Source organism: Pseudorasbora parva, chromosome 10 (genome assembly GCF_024679245.1).
Source record: "Pseudorasbora parva isolate DD20220531a chromosome 10, ASM2467924v1, whole genome shotgun sequence".
NCBI classification, from domain to species: Eukaryota; Metazoa; Chordata; class Actinopteri; order Cypriniformes; family Gobionidae; genus Pseudorasbora; species Pseudorasbora parva.
In genome coordinates, this window is record NC_090181.1 from 4,985,083 (window position 1) to 4,996,588 (window position 11,506).

The 11,506-nt window shown below is 37.6% G+C and overlaps 1 protein-coding gene across 1 annotated transcript; it reads left to right on the forward strand.

Annotated features, from left to right (window-relative positions):
* Nucleotides 1-187: 187 nt before the first annotated feature.
* Nucleotides 188-10,612, forward strand: napba (N-ethylmaleimide-sensitive factor attachment protein, beta a). The gene is made up of 11 exons (XM_067454926.1): nt 188-430; nt 703-782; nt 1,034-1,150; nt 2,526-2,572; nt 2,693-2,770; nt 2,870-2,925; nt 3,083-3,167; nt 3,884-3,988; nt 6,672-6,740; nt 7,997-8,047; nt 9,414-10,612. The coding sequence occupies exons 1-11, from the start codon at nt 333-335 to the stop codon at nt 9,513-9,515; spliced, it is 888 nt and encodes a 295-aa protein (XP_067311027.1). The 5' UTR covers nt 188-332; the 3' UTR covers nt 9,516-10,612.
* Nucleotides 10,613-11,506: the final 894 nt, after the last annotated feature.

Consider the following 11,506-nt stretch of genomic DNA (forward strand, 5'->3'; position numbering starts at 1 on the left):
TAGTCCATATTTTACCCAACATTTAGTTGTTTTTTACACAGATTTTTTTAGAGTGATACTAGATAGTCGTATCTTTAAGTTTGTGGATTTTAATATCAGATATTCACTGCGTCTTCATTCATGTATATTAATGAGAGGGCGTGGCTAAGTCTTTCAGCCAAATAGTGTCGCAGTTCCTCCTTCATGAACGCGCATCATCAGCATCACCCGACAGCAGGAGGGGGAGGAGGAGGCGAGCATCCTTCATGATTCTGCATTAAAGCCGCACTCTATATCAACAAACACCGGGCCTTTACCGATCCAACAGCAGCTTCAACACCACACATTATATCATGGATAATTCCGGGAAAGAGAAGGAAGCCATGCAGCTGATGGCGGAGGCGGATAAAAAAGTCAAATCATCGGGTTCATTTCTCGGAGGGATGTTCGGGTGAGACAGCAATGATGCTAGTCACGATCTGACATTCAAAGACACCCGATGTCCTAGCAGAATGAAAATACCGTATTATTTGTGCCTTTTATAGCCTAGCACGTATGAATATGAGCTGTCTCCATCCACGCGTTTCTCAGCATGTCCAATATCATATATTTTCTATGTTGCGACATACACACTGCTCTGTATTTTATAGGCCTACTTTTTTCACAGAACTATTCATTCTGAAAATGCCTGTTAACTTTAAGGAAATGTTGATGTTTTCACAGGGGAAATCATAAGGTTGAGGATGCATGTGAAATGTATGCCAGAGCTGCCAACATGTTCAAGATGGCCAAAAACTGGAGTGGTATGCACAAGTCATTTCATCATTTATATGCAAAGTGGTAGATTTTTTCACCAATTGCTTCATTTTGTAATGCCTTTGGAGTATTATTAGATAGATTCACTCCCAGCATCATTTGACTGAGGTTGTGCTTGAACCCATTTTAAGTGATCTTACCGCAGTACACCGGCGTGTATTTAAGCATTCACCCTGCTTCTGAAGAGTTGTGTCATTATTGTCAGTGATGTAAAGATTGATGTGTTTCGCCGCTGTAGCTGCAGGCAGTGCTTTCTGCCAAGCTGCAAGACTTCACATGCAGATGCAGAACAAACTGGACTCGGCCACCAGCTTTGTTGATGCTGGAAACGCTTATAAGAAGGCAGATCCTCAAGGTGAGAGAGAGCTTAAAATAGCACTGGTTTTAAATTGGACCTATTATGCACAATATTACGTGGTGTTTGAACATAAATGTGTTACATAACCACCCTGTAATGGTTCAAATCCACCCATTTCTCTTTTTTTAATCCTCATAAATCAAGCAGTGTCTCAGAACAAGCCATCTGCAGATTCTAGCAGTTTGACGTCCCATCAGGGTTGCCAGGTTTTCACAACAAAACCCGCCCAATTGCAACTCAAAACTAGCCCAAAACAAGCCCAATCGCATTTTGGGAGGGTTCCCGAGTAGAAAAAATTGCATTCTGGGGGGTAAAATATATGTTTTTTGACAGGGTTCCCTGCTAAAATTAGCATTTCTGGGGCTAAATATCACATATTTGGGGTCACTTTAACCCGTGGACATGAAAAATAGCCTGCGGAAACCGTGTTAAAGCAACACTGCGCCCCATATGAGTAGGCCCCGCCCTCGACTGCTGATAGACTCCGCCCCATTCACATAGATCACGCCCCTCAGTGAGCTGTATACAATCCGCCATGTTTATCGCTCTTATTAAAACTTCAATTATTCAGTCAAGAGCAGTGAGTGATTTTCTGTTTTTCTTTTGTTGTTTGATTCATATTAACAGCAGATATAGCAGTAGGTGCTGTATATTAAGCTGTATAAAGCTGATTAAAGTTTTTAATCACTTTAATACACAGATCTACATGTGATTTCTTTACATTCACAGACATGACAAACTGTGTGTGTTTTTGACATAACCTTGTATGTATTTGACAGTTTGCGCAATAAGATATGTAAGAAAACTTAGTTTAATACTCCAAGGATGTGCCGTCTGACACACATCTTTCTGTGCGCGTGCTTCAGGTGTGTGTGCTCAGAGAAACATATATCAGAAGTTTAGACTCATATAAATGCATGCAGATCATGAACTCTCATGATGATGAAGAACTGCAATGTCATGACCTTGATAGAGATGATAATCAAAACCAAACAGATGTTTTAGTTTTTGGCTGAGCATCCGAGGCATGAGCTGTACAGGCTCCGCCCTCTCTGGAAAGGGGGCGGGGAGCAGCAGCTAATTTGCATTTAAAGATACATGCACAAAAACTGGCTTCCACTCAAAAATGGGTTTTTGTCATGATATAATAAATTATCTTTTTTTTGGGGGGGGGGGGGGGCACAAATGAAAATGAAACTTCAGAGACAAATGAAAGATAAAGGGACATGATAGCTTTCCTTTAATAAACATCTAATTTCCAAAGGTTGTACACATGTCTGTTGCTTGATTTAATGATTGATTGGATGAAGATGAATTTGTAAGAATTGCATTTGACTCATTTTGTTCTTTTCTGTTTGATTGAATGACAAAGAGGCTATCAACTGTTTAAATGCAGCCATCGACATTTATACAGACATGGTAAGATACTGGGACTTGTGCACATATTGATGTGGCTTGTTAACCTGAATGTGCCTGTTTACTGAGCATGTGGATGTTATATAACATTTAATCTCTCGTTTGTATGTGTGCGATTGACAGGGAAGGTTCACGATTGCCGCAAAGCATCACATGACTATTGCAGAGATCTATGAATCCGAGCTTGTGGATATTGAAAAGGTGCCGTTTGCCTTTAAACATACAGTCTTGTGCATCATTTCCCCAAAAATGCTATTGAAGGTCAATGTAACTGGGCTGAATGTTGTGATGTCGTTTTAGACCATTGCACACTACGAGCAGGCTGCGGATTATTACAAAGGCGAAGAGTCAAACAGGTTTGTATTTTCATTGCATGTAATTTTCCTCTTTGTAAATTGTATTAGAATGTCATCCAATATCTATATCTTCCATTTGCTTTCATTGTGGGTTGTAAACAGAGCTGTTTGCTCTTTGTAAACGCTCATTTATATTGCTTGATGTTTTCTGGTCCAGCTCTGCTAATAAGTGTCTGCTGAAGGTGGGTTCGTACAGCGCTCAGCTCGAGCAGTATCCGAAAGCCATTGAGATCTATGAGCAGGTCAGTGGGACTCGCTTAACCCTTTTTTTATTATTAGTCAGTTATTTATTTGATGAAATATAATAACATTGTATAGGCCTGTTATTTTTGTGTATATTCAAATAATTTTTAAAATAAAAATATTTTTAAACAGACTGCAACAATTAACATTTTGTCAGAATCTCTAGTAAATCATGTGATTTTGTTTCGTTATCTGTTTAGAATCGTGATCTCTGTTGTAAACAAAAATGCTCCGAAGGCAGCATTTTTAAGCTTTCAGATACAGCCAATATCTCATTAATTTATAACAGTTTGCTTCTTAGATTACAGGTTGCACAATGAGTTTTTACAATATGTTGAGGAAATGAGATTGAGAAAGAGAAGTAAACTTCCTTCAGTACAGGGACGGATGATATGAGAGGTTGAGAAGTGGTTTAGTAACCAAAAGGTTGAAAGTTTAAATCACAGACATAGCAATTCATGTAACATCAGCTTTTGTGTCTTTGAGTCTACTACTGTGTATTATAAGCAAGAAAACATCTGATCTATGGTCTATGGAGACCCATGGATCATGTAGCATTATTGGATTAGATGCATTTGTAATATAAGGCTGGTTTAGGTAGAGAAGGCTTGCTGAATACCATTGCACCTTCATGTTTGCATTGTAAATCGAATCATACCCCTTGGCAAACGAACACAGGGGGAATGAAAGTTAAAGCAGATCTCTTCACATTCAGGTTGCAACCAGCACAATGGACAACCCTCTACTGAAATACAACGCTAAAGAGTACTTCTGGAAAGCTGCTCTGTGCCACTTTATAGTGGATGAATTAAACGCAAAGGTCAGTATTTTTTAACTTGCAGTATAAAGTGTGTAGGCTATTTAGTTCTTTAATTCAATTACTATAGTCTCTTATAGTAACAGTCCTTCTCAGTAATCACATTTAATAATCAAGCTCTTTTTCCAATAATGATTGTTTCAAACCAGCAAATCTTGTTATCTTTCATGTTAAAAAAACAGGAAGATAACATTGGCCTGTTCACACCAAGGTTGACTGTAAAGAAAGAGTTATAAAAATCGTACAAAATCTAAAAGAATAGCAGTGTTCACACCACAACTGTAACGATAACGACACAAAGAAACAATAATGTTGAAATCACCTTCAGAATTATTTTTTTCCAGCTGATGAATAATGAAAACATCGACAGCCAATCAGAATCCATCCTGCTTTAAAGAGCTTGAATGATATCATCTAAAAGAAGCAGATGATAAAACTGCTTTGTGTGCGGACGCTAATATACACCTAATGTTATGTTGGTCCCACTTTTGCTGCCAAAAAAGAGACTCCACTAGACCCCTGAAGGTGTGCTGTGGTATCTGGCACTAAGATGTTAGCACCAGATCCTTTAAGTCCTGTAAGTTGTGAGGTGGGGCCTCCATGGATCTGACTTGTTTGTTCAGCACATCCCACAGATGCTCGATTGGATTGAGATCTGGGGAATTTGGACGCCAAGTCAACGCCTCAAACTCGTTGTTGTGCTCCTCAAACCATTCCTGAAGCATTTGTGCTTTGTGTCAGGAGCATTATCCTGCTGGAAGAGCCACAGCCACCAGAATACCGTTTCCATGAAAGGCTGAACATGGTCTCAGCAATGCTTAGGTAGGTGGAGCGTGTCAAAGTGACATCCACATGGATGGAGGACCCAAGGTTTCCCAGCAGAACATTGGCCAAAGCATCACACTCCCTCCGCCGGCTCGCCTTCTTCCCATAGTGCATCCTGGGGCCATGCGTTCCCCCCATGCACGATATAAAAGAAAACGCGATTTATCAGACCAGGCCACCTTCTTCAATCGCTCCGTGGTCCAGTTCTGATGCTCACGTGCCACTGTTGGTGCTTTCGGCGGGGTCAGGGGTCAGCATTGGGCACTGGTCAGCGGCTATGCCGCCCCTTACGCAACAAACTGCTTTGCTCTGTGTATTCTGACAGCTTTCTATCAGAACCAGTATTAACTTCTGGAGCAGTTTGAGCTCCAGTAGCTCGTCTGTTTGATCGGACCACACGGGCCAGCCTTCGCTCCCCACGTGCATCAATTAGCCTTGGCCGCCCATGACCCTGTGGCCGGTTCTCCACTGTTCCTTCCTTGGAGCACTTTTGATAGATACTGACCACTGCAGACCGGGAACAGCCCACAAGAGCTGCAGTTCTGGAGATGCTCTGACCCAGTCGTCTAGCCACCACAATTTGGCCCTTGTCAAACTCGATCAAATCCTTACGCTTGTCCATTTTTCCTGCTTCTAACACATCAAATCTGAGGACAAAATGTTCACTTGCTGCCTAATGTATCCCACCCACTAACAGGAGCCGTGATGAAGAAATAATCAGTGTTATTCACTTCACCTTTTATGCCTGATTGGTGTAGTTATCATTATAATTATCTTTCTTGGTGTAAACAGGGTAAAATTAATAGATTATTAAACAATTTCAACGGTATGGTAGAAGACAATTGTGTCATTCAGCTCAGTTCATAGGTCAATAACTGAACAGAGTTTATCAATTATGAAACAAGTTCAGTTCAGCTGAAATAGAGTTATTATTCAGCTCAGGTCAGTAGTAATGTTCTTAAAGGGACAGTTTATTCAAAAAATGAATATTCTGACATCATTTACTCACTCTTGAGTTGTTCCAAACCTGAATTGGTTTGTTCTGCTGAACACTGAAGATATTTTGAAGAATATGGGTAACCAAACAGTTGATGGCCCACTATTGACTTCCATAGTACACTGTAAAAAATGTGTTGTTTTTTGTTGGTTTAACTTAAAAAAGTAAGTAACCTGGTTGCCTTAAAATTTTGAGTTTATTGAAATTAAAAATTTGAGTTGATACAATGAAGGAAATTTGTTTAATAAATAGAAACTCAAAATACTATTGTATCTGAACCACATTAAAAAAATTGATAAATCATGAAAATAGCACAATTTGGCATGTTTCACTGCTTCATCAGAAATAAAACACACACAATTACCCAATATGCTTACAAAATCTTTTAAGATTTTAATAAAGGTTGTCGAATCTCAAAAAATGTTCGTTGTATTAACTCAAAATTTTAAGGCAACCAGGTAACTTTTTTCTAAATATTTTTTTTACAGTGTATTATTTATTATTATACTATGGAAGTTATTGGGTCTTCAGGCCTATTTGGTTACCCATATTCTTCAAAATATAATCTTATCAATATATGCAATATTCATCAGCACATAGAAATTCCTGCAAGGTTGGAACAACTCGAGGGTGAGTAAATGATGACAGGATTGGAATTTTTGGGTGAACTATCTCGTTTTAAGCTGGCTGATATTGCAGTTGTCTTGTCTTACGCTGACACCTAGTGGCATTCATGCAGCAAACATTTTCAGTCACCAATGCCATTGTAGGAATATGCTGTTCCCAGTCAGCCATGATTAATTCAGTTGTTGCTCCTGACATGTAACAGCTAATCTGAAGCAAATATTCTGTGTTTTCCTTTAGCTTGCCATTGAAAAGTATGAAGGGATGTTTCCTGCATTCTCTGATTCAAGAGAATGTAAGCTGTTGAAAGTAAGTACAATTATTTAGTTTAGTTAGCACGAGTGATGAGACCGGCTGCATCCGAAACCATACTCTCTTGAGTAGGTGCTTATTTTGAATAAGGAATTACTTTACAACCACTAAAAATGTATACAGTATAAATGTGCACTGCAAAAAAAAAAAAAAAAAAAAAAAAAAAATTAGATTAAAATTAGATTAAAAAAAAAGACAATGGAAAAATCTTCTTACTTAGTATGTTAGTCTTGTTTCTAGTCTAAATATCTAAAAATTCTTAAATCAAGATGCATTTACTAGATAAGTAAAATGAGATGTTTTTTCTTGTTTTCTTCAAGATAAAATCTAAATGAAGTGAGTTTTTGCTTGAAACAAGTTAAATTATCCAGCAATGAGGTCATTTTACTTATTTACTAAATGCAGCTTTATTTAAGATTTGTTAGATATTTAGACTGGAAACAAGACTAACATACTAAGTAAGAAGATTTTTCCATTGTCAATTAGTTTATGATTCTTGCATGTTTTGCTTATCATGATCCTGACAGTGTATATGCCTGACAAAGGTCCTGAAACAGAAACGTTGACGATAAAAATATATCTTCTGCAAGTATCGATAGTGTGCAGGATTTGAGATATTAGATTTTTTTTTTTAAATCCTCTTTCCTACGCACTATTACCAACAGGTTTGCGATGGTAATTGTCAATTAATTATCATGATAATCATAAATGAACATGGTTAATTTGAACCAGGCTTTGTTTATAGCAGGGTTCCTCAGATCGGGTCCTGGAGGGCCTCTTTCCTGCAGAGTTTAGTTCTAACCCTAATCAAACACACCTGAACAAGATATTCAAGGTATTCAGAGGTACTAGTAAATTACAAGTAAGTGAGTTGGATAGAGTTAAACTCTGCAGGACAATGGCCCTCTGCCACAGCTCATTGATGCACATGGAGAGCAAAGGCTGATCCGTGTGGTCCGATCAAACAGACAAGCTGTATTGCCGAAAGCACCAACAGTGCTGAACAATATGTAAATTTGGATACACTGCTTTTTTCAGGCATTAAACCAAAACCAAAAAGAGTTTGGGGCGATGGAACTGGAAGTTCTTATTACTATTGTCCGGGTTTTGGCCTACAAAAATATGTCATCCCTGCAGCACTTTATAGAAAATAGAAAAAGTAAAAGGCAGTCAGTCAGTATGTATACTCAGTGCAGTAATGTGGTTGTCATCTATTGCAGTTTTTGCACTTATTGTTTCGTCTTCCTGCACAGAAACTACTGGAGGCTCATGAGGAGCAGAACAGCGAGGCGTTCACTGAAGCCGTAAGTTTATTGTATTGCATTGATGCAGGGGCGTAGCACCAAATTTTGGGCCCTGGGTACAAACCATCTTGCTGGGCCCCCGTACCATGTATGTGTATGTATAGAAAACGGACTTCCCTGCCTTGGGCCCTGGTTACTCAGTACCCTTTATCCCCCCAGTCCCACGCCCCTGCATTGATGGTTCCATGAAGAACCTTTCTCTGGAAACATTCCATTTAACAAAATGGTAAAAAATGTCAGATTATGCAAATATTCTTCACAGAAAAAAGTAAGGAAAAATGGTGATACTGATATATTTTTATGTTACATTTTACACTGTTACTGTTGTGTTCATTCGCTTAGGTGAAAATACTATTTTTGAAAGTTTGTGTACAGAAATTGACTTTCTTGAGAAATAATTGTGAAAAAGGTGTGACAAACACTTTATAATAAGTATACTGTAACAAAGCACTTATAAATCTTTTGAAAACGATTTGTTTGCCGCGAATTAATTATTTATAAACTGTAGTTAATACGTTAAAAGACTATACAAAAAGTGAGTTCTTTATTCTTTGCCACTGTAATTAAAACTGTTATTTTTTGTAAGCTCATATGTAAAGAGTTAGATGATGCTTTGTTAACAACTTATTAACCGCAAATAGTTCTCACTTTAGATTAGGTCACATAAAAATGGGAATTATCATTAATTAAGTGCTTTAAAACAGATTTTATTGGACATTAATTACAATAGTGAGAATTCCTTAAAGTTTTTACAAATAAATTAATTGTACACACACATTGGGTTTCCGTGTTTTATGGGGATTTTGCAAATACATTAAGCCAATAACACTGTAAATTACAGTGACAATTAATGAAGAACTCACTATTTGTATATAGAATATTAATGTATTAACCACAGTTTAAAACAAAACGAAGATTATTTTTTTCACCAATTGCAGACATTTTTGCTTGTTTTAAGTTAATTTCCAGACATAAAAGACATAATATCTTAAGGAATTTTCAGTAAATGCATCTTGATTTAAGAATTTTTAGACATTTGGACTGGAACCAGGGCAAAACACTAAGTACACTCTAAAAATTGCTGGGTTGTTTTAACCCAATGTTAGGTCAAATATGGACTAACCCAGCGATTGGGTTGTTTTAATCCTGTGGTTGGGTTAAATATTTGCTGAAGACAACCTAATCTCTGGGTTAAAACAACCCAATTGCAGGGTTAGTCCATATTTGACCCAATATTCGATTGTTTTTTACCCAGAATGTTTTAGAGTGAAGAGCATTTTTTGCAGTGAATCAGGTGCAGTTCAATTGTTTTTCTCAGGAGTTTTGGCTCACTTTGATCTCTAAATCTTGTGCTGACGTCCTCCAGGTGAAGGAGTTTGATTCGATCTCCCGTCTCGACCAGTGGCAGACCACCATGCTGCTGCGTATTAAGAAGACCATCCAGGGTGATGCTGGGGACCTGAAGTGATGTGTCCAGGACAAATACTGTGGCATAATATCTAGTTTAATTTCTTACCGTATTGTGTGTGTGTGTGTGTGTGTGTGTGTGTATGTGTGTGTGTGTGACAATCTGGTTGAACATTTCTGTAGTGATACTAGCTCAAATATCAGCCGAAAGTGCAGAGGGAACTTGCATTGCAATTGCCTTGCATTTGAGAAAATAGAAGTATATACAATATTAATATGGATAATTCTCTCATGGAAGGCATTTCTCTATCCCTTTACTTCATCATGAAGAAATCTTTACTGTACACCCTAGTTTGTACTTGTGTGTGGCATGCGAGCCCGTAGAGCCGTTCTCTTTCTAATGTTCACCTCAGTGTTGTCACTGGCGTTGTCATGCATGATAAATGTTTAAAGTGTTTATGTGCTGTAGAGTGTCAGGATTTTGTGAGTGCACTTTATTTCAGACCTAATCAGCTGTCTGTTTAGATCGAAAACTCATCGCCTTTGCTCAGTTAAACCATTTTTGTGCCACTGGCCTCAGAAGTGCATCCTCACGTTGTCTTTGTCGATATGGCAGTGTCAGTTCTGTCGTAGTATTTGCTTTAGTGGTTGAATTAAGCGTCGTACATGTTTCATAATCAGTAGAATAGTGTCTCTTGCTCACTTATGGTGGTGAAGTGTTAGGCTCAAGTGATATTACAGAAAGCCTTGATTCTCTAAGACAGATCATGTTGAATACGTGTACATTTCGATTGCTGATTTCTTATGTATTATTTGTAATTTTATGTTTAATTGGTTGTCGTTTCACATGGATATGGGGCATTCGTTATTTTGGGCATTCAGAACGTATGCATTATTATTTAAGTTTTAATGCTACTTTTTGTGCTTTAAAGTTCTTTACACTATTGTCGATACTATAATGAAGAATAAACAGCTTTACTCTTTGTGTCTGTAATTAAATTGTTGATTGGATGCTCTATCTAATATGTTGTATAACTGACAGGGATTCAAATACGTATGTTAAAATGTACTTTAAAATAGTTAAGTCTTCTTGAGACGTTTTAATAAATGTTATAACTATTTATTCAAAGAGAAATGAATAAATGATCATCCACACCATGTCTGAAGTTTATGGTCATATTTTATGTTCATGCTCATGCATGAAAACTCTGGATTTAATTTAGTTCAAAAATCTGCGGTAAAACACTTTATTCTGACAGGTTATTTGTCACTTTAAATGCTGTAAGTATGTAGATCTATTTTATATTACATAATGAAGAAATATCATTTAACTTAATTGAGACTGATGCATTAATTTTTGTAATATTTTATAGATCACTGGAAGAGAGTCCTTTAAAGCAAGAATGAGGCTGCAATACATATTTAGGACTCAGGAGGGCTGGGTATTGACACAAAATCCACAATTCAATTTGATCCGATTCAATATTGATTATTTTGGATACATACAGGTCCTTCTAAAAAAAAAAAAAACATATGTGATAAAAGTTCATTATTTTCCATAATGTAATGATAAAAATTAAACGTTCATATATTTTAGATTCATTGCACACCAACTGAAATATTTCAGGTCTTTTTATTGTTTTAATACTGATGATTACAGCTCATGAAAACCCAAAATTCCTATCTCAAAAAAATAGCATATTTCATCCGACCAATAAAAGAAAAGTGTTTTTAATACAAAAAAAGTCAACCTTCAAATAATTATGTTCAGTTATGCACTGCAAAATTTGCTTTCATCCGGACCACTGAGCAACAGTCCAGTGCTGCTTCTCTGTAGCCCAAAAGTGTCTTGACCTGGGGAATGCGGCACCCGGAGCCCATTTCCTGCACACGCCTGTGCACGGTGGCTCTGGATGTTTCTACTCCAGACTCAGTCCACTGCTTCCTCAGGTCCCCCAAGGTCTGGAATCGGTCCTTCTCCACAATCTTCCTCAGGGTCCGGTGACCTCTTCTCGTTGTGCAGCGTTTTTTGCCACACTTTTTCCTTCCCAC